The 23773-nt window shown below is 36.3% G+C and overlaps 1 protein-coding gene across 3 annotated transcripts in view; it reads left to right on the top strand.

The window, feature by feature from the left end:
* The first annotated feature begins 17096 nt into the window (after positions 1–17096).
* Positions 17097–23773, top strand: part of LOC107491286 (receptor-like protein 4) — a 10503-nt gene continuing 3826 nt past the window's right edge. The window contains exons 1-8 of one of the 3 annotated variants that reach the window (XR_002376217.2): positions 17097–17514; positions 17624–18709; positions 19175–19325; positions 20028–20099; positions 20898–20966; positions 21295–21476; positions 21607–21643; positions 21735–21803. Coding sequence is in view for 2 of the 3 variants with exons in the window: in XM_016112114.3 (XP_015967600.1) it covers positions 17391–17514; positions 17624–18709; positions 19175–19325; positions 20028–20099; positions 20898–20966; positions 21735–21803; positions 23379–23456 (1649 nt within the window). In the remaining variant the exon portion in view is untranslated. The other 2 variants (XM_016112114.3, XM_021143421.2) reach the window with 2 other exon arrangements.

Genomic DNA, 23773 nt, shown 5'->3' with positions numbered 1-23773 from the left:
TTATATTTTTATTAATAATAATTTTATAATGTATTTTTATGATAAACTAGTTTATGTTTCCTAGGGAATAATATATAAAATTATATAAAAAAATTTATTATTTATTTGTCTGGTTAAGCAAATATTTAGAGTTCGAATCTCATCCTTAATAAATAGAACATTAATATGTGGTGGATTAATTTTCGACTTGCCGAGTTAGAAAATTCGTAAAAAAAATTGTATTTATCTTTAAAATAGATTAATTTTTTATTAATAGCAATACTTATGGATTTTTGTCTTTGTTAAAATTTATTTAGGATAATTTTATTTATTGGTATCGTATTCATTCTTGAAGTCAAAACAATATAATCAACATTGTTATTTGTTAAAATTTCACATTTTATGAAATGATTTTTAAATTTTCAAATTCATAAACTTATGTCGTTACAAAAATTATTAGATCGATTAATATTTCTTAATAATATGATGGACCGAAACACCATCATTGGGTGTTAGTCAGTATGAAGAGAAACTAATAATAACTTTTGTTATTCAATATATAATTTATTCTATTGAAAAATAAATTAATATTTTCTAAATTTATAAATACATTTTCTTCTAATTTCTTACACTATTTTATTTGACAATATTTATCATTAAAAAATAGCAAATTATCATACTATCCCATAATATATATATATGATGTGCAAAATAATTTCTTGACTTAAAATTAATTTTGGTTAGTGAGATAAAATTTAAAATATTTTTTATTTTCTTACTCAAATTTAAATTTAAATTTAGAATTGATTAATGGCTCAATTTTTTATTTCAATAAAAAAATAAATTGGTTAGATGTAAAATATTTAACATTTAGTAATTTCAATCATTTAAATTTTAATTACCAAAAATTGGATTAAAAATTAATTATAAACTTGATAATCGATAATATATATATTATATTAGTACATAAATAATAATATCCAATGTATTAATTATTTTTTTTTTGACAGAATTAATGTAATTTATTGAGGATTGATTTATTATCCAAAATTTTTTTCATAAACTTTGTAATATGTAAAAATAGTGATCTTATTTGTTATTATTATTTAAACAATTTTTCATAATTTTTTTAATTAGATAATTAACTTAATTAATAACCTTTATTATTGCTTTTATACTATAAAATATCAGTTTATACTATTTACATATTTTTTACTATTAATAAATAAATAAACATTTGCACTATTATATTTATTGTCCTTGATGATGACTTAAGTTACTTATTTTATATGTTAAATAATATTTTATATGTTAATTTATTAAATATTAAAGATGAAAAAATTGTTCAAAAAATTATATATCATATATAATAATCCTTGATATATATAGTGTCATGTATATATTAAAATTATTTATTTTAATTATGTGAGTTATTATTTTTATTTTTACTTTTTCGTTATATTAAAAAATAATATTTAAAATTAAAAAAGAGATAATTAATTTTTTAATTGAATTAAAAATGTCTTGTAAATATATTCAACTTTTATATATACTAAGTGTTATAATATTAAATAGTATAGTATTTGCTATAATAATGACTCAAAATATTAATCCAAGATATATTTGGGTCTAGTAAGACCTCAATGCAAGCAAGATCAACTAAAATCCTTTGTTAGGGTCCCAAATTCGACTTAGGTTCGTTACCTTAAAGGCCCAATGTAGATGAAGTCCACGCGTCCCCTCTTAAATCGACTCAGATTGGATCTCCGTTGCTAGTTAGATATGGTAATAAGTACTCAGAGGAGCATGAGAAACCCCCTTCCCATCCCTCGCTCCTATTTAAAAAATATGCTCCCGTTCCTTGTCTGACATTGCAAGTTCTTATTTAATTACCCCTTAAGAAATGCAGATCTTCTTAGTAAACTTTTGAAAAAAATTAACACAAAAAGACATAATATAATAATCATAAAATAATCAGTTCAATATAATTCAACACAATTTATAACATATTCGTTATGAAAAATAACATTTCAAAAGAAAAAAACATAAAAACATATTCCAACATAATAACATAACATAATTTTTCGGGACGATACTAAGTGACGTAGTGACGGACCTGAAAGGCAGAGAAAGTGAGTTAGAGAGAGAGAGAGAGAGAGAGAGAGAGAATGAGTCTGAAAGAAAAAGGAAGAATTCGAATTGAAGGCAGAAATTAAGGTTACTAAATTCAAGAAATGAATTTATGTATACATAAATTAGGATAAATTAATAATTTTATTCCATGGGGTGGATACTTATGTTTGTGTCTCCATTAGGGGTGACAAACAGGAAAGCTTGCCCTGTCTGCCAAAAGTCCGCGATCTGGTGGGCTAGCCTGCCCCCACCCTGCCAGGTGATCTTAAATTTCTCCCCCGCCCCGCCTAATGGTAGGCTGGCGAGCTCTCTTTTTTTTTATAAATTATTAAAAATTAAACAATATATATAATTTCACAATAATTTTGATAAATTTATAATTTCTAAAAATATAAAAAAATTATAATTATAAATATGTAATAAACATAATTATAAATCAAATTTTTTGAAACAAAATAATAAAATAAATATTGTCCAAAACAAAAATAAATATTGTCTAAAATATATGATTAAACATCTTCAAGTTTGTAATCAATCAAACATAAAAACATAATCTAAAATACAACTTAGAACATCTTCAATTATCATCTTCATCCTCTTGTAGATTAATAACATCATAGAAATTTGTAAAAAAAATGGTCTTGACAAAATAAAAGTTTGGCCCAGCAGAAAAACCTGCACTGTCCCACCGAAACCTGCCAAAGCTCATGGATTAGGCGGTGCGGAGTAGGTGGACTTTTTAAGTTTGGCAGGCTCGAATTTTCAACCCAACCCTTCTTTTTTGTCGGGTTATACGGGTCAGCCCGACGGATTTTTGCCACCCCAAGTCCCTATCTATTTTTGGATGGCAGGTCGTGAGGATTTCACGAGTAGCCATCTAGTACCAAAATGCGAGTAATCTATGCAAATACCTTTTTTGACTGTTTTTGTGATCATCTCTATTGCTAGCATTCATTGGTTCATAACGTGGAGCTATTCTAACCACTCAATAAATTCTCAGATAATCAAAGTTAGCTTATATCATTTTTATACAGTCACGTGTATCCTTGTTATAACAATATTAATAGAAGATAAATAGATAAACACTAAGTTATTGTTTGAATATAAGATAAAAAATAAGAGAAAATAAAATAGAAAGAAAGAAAATGAGAGGAAACAAAATGGAAAAAAGTATATTTTTGTGTGTGTGTTTAGATGAAGAAAAAATAAATGAAAAGAAAATAGAGGAAAAAATTTCTTTTACTTGGATGGAAGAAAAAGTAAGAAGAAAAAAAATTATAATAGAGTAAAATTATATTAATATTTTTATATATTATATATAAATTATAATTCAAATAGTAACTCTGTATTTTTTAGTACTTGTCATTGATCATTATTTCACTAAACTAATGTAGTTTCTATGGACACTATATGACATTCCTGCATTGCAGGATATCTGTCCGCTATGGCTGAAGGAAGAGGTGGAGTGGGGGACATGGATGTCTGATGTCCCCCTCATCTGCTTCAACATAGTTAAATTCTACCATGCCGATCAGGTGAAGTGCAGGTTCAATGGCTAGCAGCCAAAGCCAGGGGATCCCGGTCAACATTGACAAGTTTCTTACTACCACAGGTAGAGGCAATGACGTCTAGTGGCCTACCAAGCTTCTGAGTGGTACGATCGGTAGAGGTCTTGGTTTAGGGAGGGATGCTGGATATCTATTCAACCGTGCTTAGACTATCGGGACAGGATGTGTTTAATAACCCCAGGCTGTTGGATTTACCGAGAGACGTGCATCCTTCTGCCAGCCAGCTGAAGGACATCTCTGACCATCGTTGATGGGCTAGGGAGGTTCAGGTGGACACCCGGAGGCCTACAGAGGGAGAAAGAGAGAGAGAGAGAGAGAGAGAGAGAGAGAGAGAGAGAGAGAGAGAGACCTCGTAGGGAGCTCTTGGACATGGAGTCTGAGGAGAAGGTGGAATATCACTAACAGGAGGAGCATGGTGATATCCCAGATGACCAGGGTGACTCACCGTCTTCTCCACCACTAACTCTCAATCAAAGTTTAATTTCTCAAATTTAAATAACCGAGAGTAATTCAACCTCGGGTCATTTTTCTCGGACAATGCAATTAAGATGTCACACTCTTGGTTGTGAGGAAAAAGGAATTTTTGAATCAAGAAACGAAAGATTAAAAGAATTAAGGAATAAAAGAACTAAGAAATGATCAAAAAGGATATTAATGCAAATTAAAGGAAAGCAAGATCAAAACTTAGTGAAAATTCTATATATGCATAATAAGCCTTGACTTGGGAATGAGAATTAAGGAATTCTATCATCGTCATAACCACAACTATGGCAACTATGATGAGTCAATCTCGCTTCATCAACCCCTAACATCGAGGAGTAAGTCAAGCAAACATAATTGACCTTAATCTATAAGTCCTAGCTAACTTACCAATTAACTTGGTAAAAAGGCAGCGTCAATGAAAACAAGAGTCAACTAACTACCCAAGAATTACCCCTAAATATCGGATATTTTGACTCTAGTATCCTAGAAACTCATATCCCAAGCCAAGGTGTGAAAATCTAGTCAAAACTCATAATTGGCATTTTAACAAACACCTTGTGGGCAAAAAATAAAACTTGTAAAATTACAAAGGAAAATGAAAACTATAACCAAACTATTCACAATATCAACAATAAACATTCAAACAAACAAAGAGAAATTATAAAACATTAAATTCATCAACCAAAACTTTAAGAAATCAAAATTGCATATATTAACAAAGTGACTAGAAATAGAAGAAAGTGTAGCAAGAGTAGTGAAATAAAAAAGGAAATTAAAGAGTACTTACAATGAGATAGCAAAATCCAAGATCAAACTTTTGAACTATAAAATGCTACAATGGAAATTAAGTAAACCCTAAAGAGATTTTTTTCTATTTACACAACTCCTACTCCTAATGCATTTTCTATCTAATGGTGAGCTCCCTAATCTAATCCTAAGCTAATGCCTTGATATGTGTTGATGTCCCCTTCATATAGCACCTCAAACCAGCTTCAACACACTCAAAATTGGGCTAAGAAAGCTCCAAAATCGCGAGCTACGTATTTCATTACTGAAGTCACGCGCAGAAACTTGCGCGTATGCACACTTGCTGATTTTTCACCTGTGCGTACGCACAGGGGTTGTACGTAGGCACACTTGCTGATTTCTGTACTTGTGTGTAAACACAGAAGTTGTGTGCAGACTGATGAGAGAACTTTTGCGTGGTCTAGAATTCAGAATAAATTTTTGTTGCAAGTATAGCTTCTAAACCAACAAAAGTGCTTTCATACAAACGTTTTGGTTGTCACAAGTAACAAACCCCTAAATAAATTGATAACCGAAGTATTTAAACCTCGGGTCGTCTTCTCAAGGAATTGCAGGGAAGTATGTTTTTATTATTGGCTATGAAAAAGGTAAAATTGGGGGTTTTGGAATTTGGGCAATGGGCACAGGTATATTTTCAAAGCAATAAAAATAAATAAATAACTGTAAAATAAACTCTTGGCAAGATATGAAGACTGGAAGTCTTATCCCCGTTATCCTTATCAGTTGTGATGAGAATTGGATTCTTCTCCCACCTTGTTAACCTCTAACTATGAAGGTAAGTTAAGTGGATGAATTAATTCGAATCCTCAAGTCCCAGTCTTTCCTTAGAAAAGGTTAGAGTTATTGGATCTCGAATTAATTCTTGAAGAGTGCCAATTTTCAATCAACAATGAGTTTGATAACTCAAGAGTCACCAATTAATCAACCAAAGCCAAAAGGGTAACAGGAAAATCCAAATTATTTATATAAATAAAAGACAGCAATCATCAATCTGAAATACCTCAAAATCATAAATTAATAACTCAATCAAATGTAACATGGGCAGTTATAGCCAAATAAAGAAGTTGAGTTGAACATAGAAATCCATAAATTAAATTGAGAAAATAAATAAAAGGAACATTGAACCTGTAATTGAAGATGAAATAATTCTCAAGTGATAAGAAATCCTAATCCTAAAATAAATTCTAATCCTAATCCTAATCCTAAGAAAGAGGAGAGAATCTCTCTCTCTAAAAACTACATCTAAAATAATAAAAAGTGAATTATGAATAGCATCTGAAGTGTCTCCTTCATTCCTCCACTTGCAGCCTTTAATCTGTATTTTCTGGGCTTGAAACTGGGTCGGAAATAGCCCAGGATTCGCTGTTTGCGAAATTTGCCACGCTGATTTTCGCAGATGCGATGCGTCCGCGTGGATGATGCATTCGCGTCGCCTATCTGTACGGCCACTATGACAAATTATATATCAAATCGAAGCCCCGGACGTTAGATTTTCAACGCAAGTAGAATCGCATCATTTGGACCTTTGTAGCTCAAGTTATGGTCGTTTTAGTGCGAGAGGATCAGGCTGACAGCTTTGTAGTTTCTTCAACTTCTTGTATTCCTTCCACTTTTGCATGCTTCCTTTCCATCCTCTAAGGCATTCTTGCCGTGTAATTCCTGAAATCACTTAACACACATATCAAGGCATCTAATGGTAATAAGAGAGGATTAATAATAAGCAAATATAAGATCAAAGAAGCATGTTTTCAATCAAAGCACATAATTAGGAAGGCAAATGTAAAACCATGCAAATAGTATGAATAAGTGGGTAAAGAGTTGATAAAATCCACTCAATTAAGCACAAGATAAACCATAAAATAGTGGTTTATCAACCTCCCCACACTTAAACAATAGCATGTCCTCATGCTAAGCTCAAGAGAAACTATAAAGATGAAGAGGAATGGTAGGATGTATGAAATGCCATCTATCTATATGAATGCAACTACATGCAAAAATGCTTCTACCTACTTGGTTAAAAATAAATAAGTTCTCCAAGACAAACATAAATCATATTTCACTAATTCAAATCATATAAAATAAAGACAAGTAAACATGTAAGAAGATAGCTCATGAAAGCAGGGAACATAGAATTAAGCATTGAACCCTCACTGGTAGTGTAAATGCGCTCAAATCTCTCAAGTGTCTAGGGTCAATCTCTCTACTCTTCTCTAATCATGCTTTCTAAAACTTTGTTCTTCATCTAACCAATCAACAAGTATTTAGTATACTAATACAAACATCATGAGGTCTTTTTAGGGTTGTAATGGGGCTGAGGTAAAGGTAGGAATATATATATAAGGCTAAGTGAGCTAATTAAGTGAATCCTTAATTAGTCTAAGATCTCACCTAACATACATACTTTGTAAAGCAAAGCTTCTTTACCTATTCTCCCATATTTTCCCACTTTTGATGTTACATGCTCATGCATTAGTTTTAATTTTGTTCCATTTGCATTCTTTATTTTGCATTTGGAGAATTCTTTTGTATCCCCTTTATTCAAATACTGAATTATATTATTTTTTTTAATGCACATGGTAATTCAATTATTTTGATTTCACATGAGCATGCTTCCCAAAAAAATTATTTTGAATTGTTTCATTCTTTTCAACTTTCCACCCTTTGTTTTTATCATCCATGTTCCCATAAAGTTTCCCCACACTTCAACAATTACACAATTTCTATCTTAAGCTAACCAAGGATTCAACTTGGGATTTTTATTTTGTTTTTCTGCTTAAGGCTAGTAATGTGATTATAAAACAAGAGGAGATTTAAAGGCTCAAGGGGGCTAACAAGGGTGATGTAAAGGTAGGCTAACTTGGGAATGGTGAGCTAGAATCAAACAATGGCCTCAATCATATGCAAGCATGTAAATATACTAAATAATGGACATATAGAATGGAACAAAGTAAAGATTGCAATTATAGAGGAGGAAACACACAAGAATAAAATATTATGGTTAAATAATGTAACCATACAATTAAGCTCAAACCTTATAGGTTGTGTGTTCTAGCTTTTACCTATGTTCCAAATAAAACTTCCAAACAAGTTTTTCAAAAAGTTTAATTCAAACTAGTGAAATATTATAAAAATTTTCTTGAAAAAGAAAATATTACTTCAGCCAAGTAGTGACTAAATGCATAAAATCAACAAACATGCAAATGCAATAATGAATAAACAAAGAAAATAAAACAATGGTGTTGAAAAGAAGAAAATAGCTAACCCATGGAGATCGGTATCGACCTCCCCACACATAAAGATTGCACCGTCCTCGGTGCATGCTGAGATGTGAAGGTGGATGGGTTGTTCCAACTGATGCTTCTCTCCAAAGATTGTGCAGATGGACTTGTCTTGTCTCCCCATATAAATGTCTTCTGGTTCCCTTCCGGGTGGCCATCCTGAAAGAAAAAGGAAAGAAAAGTAACCCAGAAATAGAGATAAGAAAATAAATGAAGTATGGATGGGTTAATACCAAATGATAAAGGTCTCATTTACATGGAAGCTTCAACATGTACGTGAGAAAACAATAGAAGCCATGGCATGTCAGTGGTACAAAATGTACAACAATGGGGAAGAGAGTGGGTAATAAAAGACAATGTAAGTTCATGTCAATGCAAAAGGAATACAGGTATCATAAAAGATTGACATTGACAGAAAAATAGCATCACCCAACATTGTAAAACAAGTAACTAAAAATTATACCAGAAAAGATGCAACAGTTAAATAAGAAAATCAACACCAAAGGAAAAATAATAAGTTTAGAAAAGATAAGAAAAATATGCACTAAATTAAAATGCAATGAATGAAATATGCAAATAAATAAAATGAAAGATAAGAAGAATGAGAAGGGAAAGAAGTGAGTAAGAAAGGAGGGAGGGAAAAATTAGGATTGGGGAAGAAAAGATAAGATAATTGGCAAATTAGGATTGAGTTGTGCGGTGCAAGCGACGCGGACGAGTGGGACACGCGGTCGCGTGACTTGCGCTTTAAATTAATCGACGCGGTCGCGTGACACATGTTATGCTTCTGGCACGAGTGCAGCCTCGCGCCTGCACAACTCTCTGTTCAAATTATTTTAATTGCCAAATTTGGAGTGACGCGATCGCGTGGGGCATGCGATCGCGTGAGTGGGCTTTAGAAGGGAATGACGCGGACGCGTGAGCCATGCGTCCGCGTGGGTAGAATTGTGCGTTCAGCACCAATCCAGCACCACTCTCGCACAATAATTCATTGTGCACCCTTTTGACGTCGAAAATCAGGGCACGCAGCCGCGTGGGTCACGCGGTCGCATGGGAGGCCGTTATTCCCATGTGACGCGGACGCGTCGGTGACGCGGACGCGTCGGTGACGCGGTCGCGTGGGTCGATTTGTGCCACTGGCACGCCTCCAGCCACGCTCCAGCGTGACTCTCTGTTCATTTTTATTTTCTCCCCTCTCCTTGCGACGCGGACGCGTCGCTGATGCGGTCGCGTCACGTGGCATTTTTTTTATATGCATGAAAAATGCAGAATGCAATGCTAATATGAATGTTATGCAAAACTCCAGGTTCAATATAATAAGATAAAATAAGACTTGAAAACAAATAAAACTAGATAAAAATGAAAAAGAAACGATCATACCATGGTGGGTTGTCTCCCACCTAGCACTTTTAGTTAAAGTCTTTAAGTTGGACATTCTGGTGAGCTCCTTGTTATGGTGGCTTGTGCTTGTACTGATCCAGGAATCTCCACCAATGTTTGCAAATCCAATATCCTCTGGGATCCCAAATCTTGTTTCTACACCCGTCTTTAAGTTGATTATCATGATTCTATCCGGGTGGTTCAGCTTTAGAATTCTCACTGAAGCGTCCAAACAACTTCCTAGACCCATTCAATTGAGCTCTATACCAATCTTTGCGTTTAAATTTCGATCTTCCAACCATAATGAACCTTGCAGGACAGATCTTACTACTGACCATCTTCTTCTTACTATTAATGCCACAAAGAGCTCTAAGTTGACCATCCGTCTCCAGTAGCCCGTATTCAAGTGGAATTAGAAAGCTAAGAGATATGAATTTTACCCACTTGAATGTTGTGAAGGATGATGGCAACTTAGGGGGAGGTGTTTTTAATGAACGTGCAAGCTCTACTTCCTTGTGCTCTTCTTTGACATCTTTCACCTCTTTGCAAGCTTCTTCAATTTCAACCTCGTCCTCTTGGTAGCTTTCTTCCAATTTAATCTCTTCTTTATTGCTTACCAAGGGCATGGGAGGTTGTGCTTATTCTTCTTTAAACTTCATCTCTTGATCAACCTCTTCCAAGTCTTCAGCCATGATATGTCTTGGAGGTTGTACACCCTCCTCAACAACAAATTCAAACTCCTTAGAAGAGGGTTCTGTGACTTGAGGTTCCCGTGGAGGTTCTGCATCTCCTAAGTATTCAACCACTTCTTCTTCTTCAATAATTCCGGCTTCCTCCACTTGTTCCAGTACAAAGTCATGTTCCGTACTGTTCACTGGAGTTTCTAGTTTCTCTTTCATGCTACGTTCTTCATTAGATTGTCCACATGAAGCCATGGGGGTTCCTTGAGTGTCCGAACGTCGGGAAGCTAATTGATTTATCGCTTGATCCAGTTGGCGAAGGGTTGCTTGAAGTTTTGCACATGTTTCTGTGAGACGATCCATTGAATCTTGCTGCGCTCGGCTATCATAAGTAGGATCATAGTGCTCTTGGATCGATGGATATGGAGATGGCAAATATTGAGGTGGTGGTTCTTGGGAGTAATTGGGTTGGAATTGGGGTGGTTCTATATATGGTTCATATGGCTCATAAGGTGGTTGGTGTGGTAGATGAGGGTTAGGATCATATGAAGGTGAATGGTGGTAGTTGGCTTGTGAGTGTGGTGGTTCAAAGTTGTGTTGAGGAAAGGGTTCATAGGCATATGGTGGTGGTTGTTGATAGTCCATTGGAGGTGGTTGTTGCCATGAGGGTTGATCAAATCCTTGTGGCTCCTCCCATCTTTGATAGTTCCAACCTTGATACATGTTCTCATTGTAATTTCTTCTTCCTGCAACATAATTGTAACCAAACTCATAGCCAAAGGGGTGAGAGTTCATAGTAGTAAGAGAAAATAAAAACAAAAACTAACAAAAAGAAAATATTTTGACAAAGATATGGTTTTTTTTTTAAATATTTACAATAACCAATAATAAGGCACACATTTGCAATTCTCCGGCAATGGCGCCATTTTGATGAGAGAACTTTTGCGTGGTCTAGAATTCAGAATAATTTTCCGTTGCAAGTATAGCTTCTAAACCAAAAAAAGTCCTTTCATACAAACGTTTTGGTTGTCATAAGTAACAAACCCCTAAATAAATTGATAACCGAAGTATTTAAACCTCAGGTCGTCTTCTCAAGAAATTACAGGGAAGTATGTTCTTATTATTGGCTATGAAAAAGGTAAAATTAGGGGTTTTGAAATTTGGGCAATGGGCACAGGTATATTTTCAAAGCAATAAAAATAAATAAATAACTGTAAAATAAACTCTTGGCAAGATATGAAGACTGGAAGTCCTATCCCCGTTATCCTTATCAATTGTGATGAGAATTGGATTCTTCTCCCACCTTGTTAACCTCTAACTATGAAGGTAAGTTAAGTGGATGAATTAATTCGAATCCTCAAGTCCCAGTCTTTCCTTAGGAAAAGTTAGAGTTATTGGATCTCGAATTAATTCTTGAAGAGTGCCAATTTTCAATCAACAATGAGTTTCATAACTCAAGAGTCACCAATTAATCAACCAAAGCCAAAAGGATATTAGGAAACTCCAAATTATTTATATAAATAAAAGACAGCAATCATCAATCTGAAATACCTCAAAATCATAAATTAATAACTCAATCAAATGTAACATGGGCAGTTATAGCCAAATAAAGAAGTTGAGTTGAACATAGAAATCCATAAATTAATTTGAGAAAATAAATAAAAGGAACATTGAACCTGTAATTAAAGATGAAATAATCCTGAAGTGATAAGAAATCCTAATCCGAAAATAAATTCTAATCCTAATCCTAATCCTAAGAGAGAGGAGAGAACCTCTCTCTCTAAAAACTACATCTAAAATAATAAAAAGTGAATTATGAATAGCATCTGAAGTGTCTCCTTCATTCCTCCACTTGCAGCCTTTAATCTGTGTTTTCTGGGCTTGAAACTAGGCCGGAAATAGCCCAGGATTCACTGTTTGCAAAATCTGCCACACTGATTTTCGCAGATGCGACGCGTCCGCGTGGATGATGCGTTCGCGTCGCCTATCTGTACGGCCACTATGGAAAATTATATATCAAATCGACGCCCCGGACGTTAGATTTTCAACGCAAGTGGAAGGGCGTCATTTGGACCTATGTAGCTCAAGTTATGGTCGTTTTAGTGCGAGAGGGTCAGGCTGATAGCTTTGCAGTTTCTTCAACTTCTTGTATTCCTTCCACTTTTGCATGCTTCCTTTCCATCCTCTAAGGCATTCTTGCCGTGTAATTCCTGAAATCACTTAACACACATATCAAGGCATCTAATGGTAATAAGAGAGGATTAATAATAAGCAAATATAAGATCAAAGAAGCATGTTTTCAATCAAAGCACATAATTAGGAAGGCAAATGTAAAACCATGCAAATAGTATGAACAAGTGGGTAAAGAGTTGATAAAATCCACTCAATTAAGCACAAGATAAACCATAAAATAGTGGTTTATCATAGACACACTTGACTGAGTGCTTCTCCTTTGTTTTCTTCATGAAATCTCCCATTTTGCATGCTTCCTTCCACTTCTACCAACCCATTCTTGCCTAATTGACCTAAAATCACTCACAAAATATATCACGGCATCGAATGGAATAAAGTTGGAATTAAATTGGTCAATTTAAGCACAAAAATGCATGTTTTCATATTTAGGTCCAAATTATGGAGAAATCACAAAAGTATGCTATTTTGGTGAATAAGTGTGAGTTTAGGTGACGAAATCCGTCCAATTCAAGACAAAAATTATAATCAAATATGGATTCATCACCTCTCGTCACCCACAGCCTCCTGTGGACCAATGTCCTAGCAGACCTCACCGACAGGCACAACCTCCGCCATGTGGCACCGGACATCGCCTACATTTCCCACCGTGTGATCACCATTGATGACATTGTTATTACTTTTGTATTTTGTTATTCAACATGTTACCATTGATGTACTTTGATACACTATACATGTTGTAATTTGGAACTCTATTTATGTTATATTTTGGTACACTATTTATGGTCTTCTTAAATGTGGTCATGTGTTATAGTTTAACCTTTAGAATTCAAATCGAACATAAACTCATGAATCGTAGATATTAATAAAATTCGAGTATAAAATGTGTTTTGTGAAAATATCACAAAGTGAACCATGACATGATGAACAACATAAACACATGACCAATGCAAAACAACAACCTCAACAAATACATACAAACTAGCGACTGTAAACTAAGCCTTGTCTGTCGGCTGGTTTGGAGAACCTTTTCGAGTATGACCGATTTGCTTGCAGAGACCACACCATTTCTCTTAGTGCTCGTCCTCATCCATCTCATTACGAAACCTGGTGGAAATAGGTCTTCCATTAGACTTTCTGCGCATGGCACGGTTAGGACGAAGTTGTGTCCCATACCAATCCGGCCAAAGCTTTTCGTCTGATATCGGGAAAAATTCCGCCTTATACACCTTGAATACAACTTGCTGCAGGTACACCGGATGGACGTATGAACCCCATTCAACACTAGCGGCGACACAGGCGGCAAGCGCATGACGACATGGAAAATAGAATGACTGGAAAATGCCACAGTCACACATGTTAGCCGTCAAGTGAACACGGAATGCCCCTTGCGACCAACCTTCAAAAGGCTCTAATTCCTCAACCAAGAACACTGAAGCCCGTCTGTCGCAATGAATGACGCGCATCGGAGAGATTCTCTCTTTGTTCTTCTGAATAGCAGCTATCTGCCATTGTGAAAATTGATTTCCCGCCACTAGTTGAGCATGTGCCTCCCATCCCTTCCTGACGAACAACTACTGCAGCCTCTCGTAGGTACATTGCATGATGGCTGAAATCGGTAAATAGCGTGTACCCTTAAGCACATCATTCATGCACTTTGAGAGGTTCATCGTCATGTGCCCAAACTAGCGGCCACTATCGTAATGTTGTAGCCAAATCTCTTTGTTGAATTTATAAGCCTAGTCTGCCATCTCCCTTGACAAACCCCTCAATGCATCCATGTACTGCTCGTACCCAGCGTTGCTTGAACTGTAAGTAGCATTTATGAGATACTGCTTTCCCTTGGCAAACTTGAAATGAGACATAAAGTTCACCGCCATGTGCCAGACACAATAAGTATGAAATGCTTTAGGAGGATGCTAACCACTATCGTCAACTCTCAATGCAGCCTTGATCGCCTGTGATCTATCAGAAATAATCAACATGCCTTTCTACGGGGTGACGTGTCACCTTAGATTGGTAAGAAAGAAAGACCATGATTTCTCGTCTCAAACTCAACAATTACAAAGGCTACAGGAAGGATATTGCTATTACAATCTTCTGCCACTACAATAAGCAAAATACCACCAAACTTGCCATACAGATGTGTGCTATAAAAGGAGACAAATGGCTTGAAATGCTTGAAAGCCTCTACACAGGCAGGGAATGTCCAAAATACCTTTATCAAACATGCTGCAATCACGCACCATAAGGTGTCCATCATAGTACGGTACAAACAGTGATCTCACATATTGTTCCAGAACAATAACTTTGTAGTGCTTGCAGTAACCTTGGCACCTTATTGTATGAATCCTCCCAATCATCGTGTATCTGCACAATTGCCTTTTGCTTCGCCATCCAAACCTTTCTGTATGAGGGTTTGAAGTGATAGCTTTGCCTAACTGTACCTTGTAGGACAGAGATGCTGACAGGATGGGCTGAATTGTATCAACAAGAGGATGACATGGCAGATGAGAGTCTAGGGGGTGTTCACGGATCGGGTTAGTTGGGATTTGGGGTGAAATTAGAATCGAATTAATTGAATTGTAATTGGTTCGAATTGGTTTGGATTTATGTTTTTTGTGTATACTCGAACCAAACCAAACCGATTAAGAACGGATTAGCTTGGTTTGGGTAATTTGGTACCCGATAAAATAGAAATTCATAAAAAATAAAAAATGAAAATTTTATTTTAAAAATCCTGCAAATATAATAATTAATAAACATGTAAAATCAGTAAACAAGTCAATAATATGCTAAAAATAATAAAATATCCATAATAATCCACAATTATAGCTAAATACTTAAGTCATTGTCATAAATAATCAGTAAAAGTTATATATATTTTAAATTTATATATATTTTTAATTTAATTAATAAAGGGTTCGGGTCTACGGGTTGTTTCGAGTTCTGCACTCCCATAACCATTCTCCGAACCAATTAACAGAGAGTGTCATCAATTTGATTTGGGTTGTACCCGACTATCCATTGGTTTCAGAACCAATTTAATTGGTTCGGTTCGGATTCGGATGGGTAATCGGGTGCCTGATACCCGTGAACACCCTTAGATGAGACTGTTGTCCAACTGTCGATGGTCTTGAGACATGGTAGGTGCTAAACTACGTGTGCACCCCTCCCATCCTACACACCTCCCTAATGAAATAGAACAATCGTGGTTCACATGTAAAACAAGCATAACAATGATAACTGAGAATATAGAACACAATTAAACTTGAACTTACCAATATCGAAATTCTTTCGAAGAGCAACACGGAGACTCCAAGTGCATCTTGCTTCATATTGTCGGCAATGTACATGGTACTTTAATCGATCCAAATCTGCAACTCGGTACTCAGCACTTTTGTGAATATTGTAATTCTTCACGCGCCTGCAATACTGCATCTCTGTTTTTGAATCTGTGGCCATCTCAAAATTTGACACTACCGTATAAGTTGTAAACGTCTTCACCAATGTTGGAAAACGGATTTTTCTCTTGCATTGCATCCACATCCAATGCATGATAGTGACTGGGTACAGATGACAATGCCGGAATTGGGTTCGGGGGAGGCAGAAGATACCAACATGATTGCTCGACCGGAGTTTCCAGTACAAACTCTTCATCGTCATCATCTTTAGAAGAATCACGCTCGTTGCTATCCGCAAATACTACTCGTTTGAGTCCTCACCATTAACATCGATCTCTTCCACTGGACGAGCAACGTGTAGCGATGGTGATGCGAAAGGTAGGTCATCCTGCACAAAGTTCGACTGTCTAGATTCACCACCACTGACATCACCAATATTCGTAGAAAGCTCTATCACTTGTTCCGCAATGATTCTCCCATAGATGTCAAACATCAGGCGCACATGCTCGTCGCCATGGAGCAAAAATTGTCGAAACCGAAAACTCTGTTTCCCATCGGTGCTAGCAACCTATACCCCGCGCTTCCGATCTCTTTTCTTCCGCTACCACTGACGCTACTCAATATCAGACTATTCAGCTCGGACAAAGAACTTACTCGTTGGGTACGCAACAGAATGGAATTCTCACACTCAAATATCATCTCATTATTACTATTTCTCATATGGCAATTGGGATACACACTTACAATCAAATATCCACTACTACTAGACATTTTGACTTATTTTTAGAAGAAAAAGATAGAGAAGAAGCAATGAAATGTTTGCGAAAAATACAAAGAGTTGTATATCCTTTTATAGCTACTGAAAATTTGTCATAACGTATCTCGTTTACACGGTAAACGAAATATGCACATCAATATTATGTGTTTTTATCTTGTCTAGAGTATAAACGAGATTCGTATAGTATTGTTTCGTTTATACTGTAAACGAAATAAAATTTTCGATGTATTTTAATAAAAATGCTACAAATTATTTATTGTGGTAAATAAAATATTTATGTTATTTATTTAAAAAAAACCGTAATTTGCGCACTAGCATTTCCATATTCTTCTACATTTGCATATGCCATATGGTGTTTGCTCGTTTTATCCTATTATCGGTTATGAATAATAACTAATAAGCCTTTTCAATGTCTATGCATGGTTGTTGCTGGAAAATCTTACCGCTCCCTTGGATTTTGGCTCACTTATCACTGTCAGTTCTCTCTCTTTGAACTCACTCAACCCACCGAGTCACTGACAGAAAGTCACAGCTCACAAGTCACAACACAGACACACCCTGGTTCTCTTTCTTCTTGGATCTACACTCCACTCCATTATTGCCTCTCCCCACTTACCTTACCTTTCCCATTTGGAATTGGCCCCCCTTCTAACTGTCTCACTAGAATAAACGCCCACACTCATTCATACAAATACTGAAATACAAATACAATGTCCCTCACTCTCCCTCTTCTCCTCCTCCTCCTCCTCCTCCTCCTAACCACCATTATCACAACCACCACCACTACCCCTCTCCCTTCTCCCTCTCCCTCTCCCTCTTCTTCCTATCCTTACGGTAAGAAACATGCATCTCCCTCCACCCAAACTCACTCATTCTCATAAGTAATAATATTCCAATCTGATTCACTCATTCTCTGATAAGAATAATAATATAATAATTGCAGGTTTCTCTTACCACATCGACTGCGGCAGTCCCACTAACACCACCGACCCTTTCAACACCACTTGGCTCTCCGACCGCTACTTCTCCGGTGGCGCCACTTCCATCGTCTCGGAGCCCCTCCTCTTCCAGCACCCTCACGAGAAGACCCTCCGCTTCTTCCCAACCTCCTCCGGCAAAAAGAACTGCTACACCCTCCCACTCCCTCCTCCCTCTTCCACTTCCTCTGCTCACCGCCGCTTCCTCCTGCGCACCTTCGTCGTATACGACAACTACGACGGCAAGGCCCACCCTCCCTCCTTCGATGTCTCCGTCCGCTCCACCATTGTCTTCTCCTGGCGCTCCCCCTGGCCAAGCTCCCTCTCCCGCCGCGGCGCCTACTCCGACCTCCTCGCCTCTTCTCCCTCCGACGCTGACGCCGTCCCTGTCTGCTTCTACAGCTTCGCCACTGATCCCCCCGTCATCTCCTCTCTTGAGGTATTCTCCGTCGATCCGAATTCCTACGACGCCGCTTCCACCGCTACCACCGACATTGTTCTAGTCAACTATGGCCGCCTCTCTTGCGGCTCCGGTCAGTGGGGCCCGGGCTTCAGTGCAGATTCCGACCGATTTGGCCGGTCCTGGCAGGCCGATTCTGACTACAGGACCGCCAATTCCGACAAATTTGTGGCGGTTTCCACCAAGTACGGCATCAAAGGCACCGACCAGAAGCCAAATTACTTCCCGGAGAAGCTGTACCAGACTGCGGTGACAACGGCGGAGGAAGAGGGGGGAGTAATTGGGTACGAATTGAGCGTGGATGCGAAGCTTGATTACCTTCTGTGGCTGCATTTCGCGGAGATTGAAGGGAAGGTCCGGAAGGCGGGGGAGAGAGTGTTCGATGTGTGGGTCAACGACGAGAATTTGACTAGGATTGACATATACCGCAGCGTTGGCGGTTTTGCGGCGTACACGTGGCATCACACGGTGAAGAATTTGAGTAGCAGTGTTCTGAGCGTGAAGCTCAAGGGTGTGAAGGGAGCGCCTCTCATCTGTGGGGTTGAGAATTACGCTCTTGTCCCTAACGATCCTTCCACTGTTCCTCAACAAGGTAGAGTTTTGATTCGTTGATCTTGTTGAAATTTAGAAATGTCCTTTGTTTTTTTTTTCCTTTTGTGTTGATAATGTTGTGCAAATTTGGAAACTTTGTTGCTAGAAAGGAATGATTCTGGATTTTCTTGAAATATAGCTACTAATTATGTTTCGTGAATCTAGTGCAAATATAGTTACCAATTACATAGGTGGCTGTTGTTTTTTTTACTTTTGATGTTCTTTTTTGGTAATTATTCTAGTAATTCATCATATTATTTTGATTTATTTTATTTTATTTTTTTTTTAAATTTTTTATATCACTGGGTAATTACTAATTAGAAAGGAGAACAAGGTCAATATATTTTTTGATTGAACCGCAACACCGTAAGAATTTTGGTCAACGATATGTGCTGGGGGTTTTCATTTTTGTTTTTCTCCTTCACTTTCAATTTTATGATATTCTGTTTATTTGTTTGTTTGGCAGCGGTTGCCATGAAGGCATTGAAAGATTCACTTCGGATTCCAGAGAGGATGGGTTGGAATGGTGATCCATGTGCACCTACTAATTGGGATGCATGGGAGGGAGTTACCTGCCGTATGAGTAAGGATAACACTGGTCTCGTGATAAGTCAAATGTAAGTATTCTTCCTTTTTCACTTCTTTTAAATTTTAACTAATGTAATTCAGCTTCTAATTTAATTGGCTAATGTTTCTTCGTACATCATATACATGATATCTTGAAAGATTTCTTAATAATAATCTGCACTACATTTCATTTTCACACTTTAAGTGTACAGTTAATGGTATGTGTGAATGTATTCGTCATGTCTTGCAGCAATCATTTTTAATTTTTTATCAGAGGTTTCATAAGTCTTAGTCATTCTTTGTACAAAACTAGAAAAATGCATTTTCCTAACATAAACGTTATCTTGCCAACAAACTTTTGAGCTTATCAAGACTCCTTCCCATTAAACATAAAAGGTTGGTTGGCGGTGGATTATGGGTCCAACAGGAAAGAAGAAAGGGTAAAAAGGTGGAGGTGAGGATAGATTTCGGTTATTGTTCAGAGAATAGTCCTTATTCCTTGCTGTAATTTCTTAATTTTACAAAAAATGCTACATGGGATGATGAAAATTTCGTACGAACTGCATGAACAAGAATGCTACCCAATAAAAATTACGCACAATTAGTAAAAACTGAAATTTTGGTAATCAGGTAAGGATGGGTTTATCATTATTCGAGCTACATTTCACATTTGAAATTCGAGTAAAAAGTCTTTCCCCTTATTAATAAACCCTAAAACTTTGACCTTATCTTTGTTTCACTTGTCATTTCAGAGATCTGGGCAGTCAAGGCTTGAAAGGGGACATAAGTGACCAGATTAGTCTTTTGTCAGACTTGGTAAGCCTGTAAGTATCAACAGCCCAATGCTTACATATGCTTAGACATCTTTGTACAATGTGGCTTAGCTTTGTTGATGTTAGCAAGCATTGTATTATAGTAGTTAATCTCGTGAGATCCTAGTGAGGTTCCCATCCCATCCCAGTGAGAATCTGCAGCGATATTATATGGGATCTCAGCTTTCTTGTCCTAGCCGGGATCCAGTAGAAAAATATGCTAATTGACATAGGTCTATACATTTTCTCCCTTGCTTTGAAATAATCTGACTGTTGTTTTGTTATAGCAGATATAAAAGTCTGCACTTTACAACTATTATCTTGTTTTTGTTATATTTTGTTCCTTGTCCGTTCAATCATAGCAATATGAATGCTATTTTGAAAATGAATAGCTTTGGTACTATCACCCATAGTTCCATTCCATCTGGTGGCTACAGTATTTATGTTGATATGCTAAACGGTGTTGACGGAGTAACACTACATTTTGAACAAACACCGACTAGTGCAACAATTTAACTGCATTATGCTTAAGCTCTTCTTATTTTCTCTTGTTCTTAACATCATTATTAGAATTCCATAACTATATGCTAGTGTGAACCTCAAATCTCATACCCCATTTCATGAATTATGAATTGTAATTAAGTGTTCTTTCTACATATATTGGCCGTAATTTTTTATTCATATGCTCCTATACAGATGTAGTATATCATCATTCATCAAGCTTACACTTCCAGCATGTGTTGTCCTAGACAGATATAGTCATGTTTTTATTGGTACTAATTATCTGGCAATCTCTATTTAATTTTACAGGAACCTGAGTTCTAATTCTTTGATGGGTGAAATACCTAATGGACTAGGTCAAAAGTCGCTGATACACCTGTAAGTTATTTACAGAACTCTACTGAGCAGAGTACTTTATTTGATTACTTCATTCATGTGCACTTCTCATCGCTCATTGTAATCAGAGCCTATATTTTTCTGGCACATTCAAATTCTGAGGACATCCATTGGCCAAGTCGTTACATTGAACCACCATTACAAAAAAAGTTACTAGTAATGCTGTAATACACATATAAAGTCAAGTGCATCACACATTTTAGGCATTTTACTGATCTAAACTGTTCAATTATATAAAACAGAAATCTATCATTAAAACTAGCATATATTATTTTACCCCCTACCCTACAGTTAATGTGGTTTACTTCAGACAGCCAATCACCCTCTTCATCCTCTCTCTCTCTTTCTCTCGTGAATGCAACTTCCCTAACTACCACTACGCAGACCACAACCGCTGTAAACTAGCCACTGAACCTGCTATCTTGGGTTGTTTCGGGCTTAGGGGAATGAATTGAAGCCATGTTGAAGAGTGATGGATTGATAAAAGAGAAGGTGGGTTTGTACAAGGGGTATTTGTCCGCCAAAAGGAGCATCTTGTTTTAACTAATGTTTTTATAATGGTAGGACCTTCATGAAGTTTTTTGTACAATACAGACACTTAATTATAAATTTTTAACTACAGGGACCTGTTTGAAAATTGAGTGAAATTGGCCTCCAAGGTAATTAAACCAAAATATTTGTAGTAGATATTAGCCTTCAGCTGTCTGATTTATTTTGTATTTTATTTGTTCTCTGCGATGCATGTTGTAGGGATCTGTCCAACAATCAGTTGACGGGCTCCATACCAGATAGTATAGCTTCATCTAGTTTGAAACTTGTGTAAGTATGTGCTATTTTATTTACGTTGCTCACTTTTTTAGTATCATCATTATATCAAACCCTGAAATCTTCTCCTTTGGATGAGTTTTTTTTTTAATTCATTTTTTGGGGGTAAAGAGAAGCGACGGGCGTATTGACCATGCCTAGTTTTGGTATCAAAGAAGTTCACTGGGAGTAGGCTACACAATGTGATGCCAGAGCATCTCAGATGGCTTGCCAATGGTGTATGATGGTACTTAAAGATTGTCAACGAAGTGGGAATTCATAACAATGGGAATTAAACCTAAGATACATAAGTGCTTTGATTTTCATCAGTTGAGCCTACCCTATTGTCTCCGTGCTTTTATTGTGTGTCATGATTAGCATCACGTTCATGTTTTATATAATATGGTTGCAATGAACCCTTCTTATTTATTTCATTTATTTAATAAATTTCCTTGAAGGGGAGCCTTGGAGCAACGGTTGAGTTGTTTCCATGTGACCTCAAGGTCACTGGAACAAGATGCAGAATTAGCCATTGATGCAATTATTAGGTTATGCTGTTTACATTCCAACCTTTTTGGATGCGGCTCTCCTCTAGACCTTGCATTAATGTGTGATACTTAGGCACCAGGATGCACTTTATCTAATAAAGTTTCTTAAATGCGTGTTTAGATATCATTAAGTTGCAAGAAAAAAATTCTTTTAATAAAAAAATCTTTTTAAAAATTTTAGTATGTTTGGCTAAACTAAATATTATGTTTTCTTTCTTTTTCATTTATATTTTAAAGATCTTCAATGCAACTTCTTTTCTTTGATGTTTACATTTTACAATACACAGCAACAACGATATTTAAAGGAAGAGACTGCTGTACTTAATTGAAAAATGACTTGCCATTTTGATTGTTGGTCATGGAAAAGCCACGGAGAGAAAAGAAAAGGTTAAATTGATATGGGAATCCTACAATAAATAACTCAGGTTTTGAGAAAATTTACTCATAGATTGGCCTCTCTTTTGAAAATTACAACCAAGTGTTATGTTACCAAAGGGGTCTCCTAGATGGACTTAGTGGTACAATTGAAGTGTATCAAAAAGAAAAGGTCTGACAGACCTATCTAAAATAAGGTTATGTATAATTATTTCTCCAAGAATTTTCTTTGGCATACTTTATATCCTTTTATCTGAAGATCTACCTGGATATTGCTTTTCCAGTATAAACTTTGGCCTGATTACTGCCTTTGCAGCAGAGTTAGAGCTACCTTATCATATTATGAAAAGCTGCCACATATTTGTAAAGAAAGGGTTAGTCAGCAGTGCTTTAAACTAAATCTTAGTATGAGTATGGTGAGAATGAAAAGCAATATCCTGTGTTTAACTTTGCTTTAGTCCTTAATTAAGCAGATTTTGGGTGTTACAAGGTAAGACCATTCTATGTATATATTCCCATTAAGGAGAGGATGGACAATTAGTACTTAATCTCTATTACAGTCTTAAATGGTTGTCTTTTCATCCAGGAGACTTTTTTTTTGCTCAATTAAGTTATTTATTTATTTATTATTCATTTATTTTTTTCATAATCCATTCTATCATGACAGGCTATTGAATGGTAACTTATTGGAAGGAAGAGTGCCAGAGGAACTTTATTCGATTGGTGTCCACGGTGGAGCTATTGAGTATGTCACTTTAATCTGATAGCCTTTCTATCAAGTTCTGCATAACGCTATTTAACATATGTAAACAATTCTATCTTTTACTATATCTGTATGTTTTTGTAATCTGGAAGAAGAGCCACATAATCCCTTCTAGTCTTGAGTATCCTCTGACATCAGCATTGAATGCTAAACTTAGCTAAATGGACACCGCCATTGCCCCATGTTGGCTATATGGCCATTTTGGTGTTAGCCTGATGTGAATTTGATGAGTTGCAAGATCACTTTTTAAACTGAATTTACCCTCGTTTTAAAATAAGAAAAAAAAAATGACTAGCTTC

Source organism: Arachis duranensis, chromosome 5 (assembly GCF_000817695.3).
Source record: "Arachis duranensis cultivar V14167 chromosome 5, aradu.V14167.gnm2.J7QH, whole genome shotgun sequence".
Lineage (NCBI taxonomy): Eukaryota > Viridiplantae > Streptophyta > Magnoliopsida > Fabales > Fabaceae > Arachis > Arachis duranensis.
Note: the sequence above shows the minus strand (reverse complement) of the source record. Positions and strands in the feature narration are given on the sequence as shown.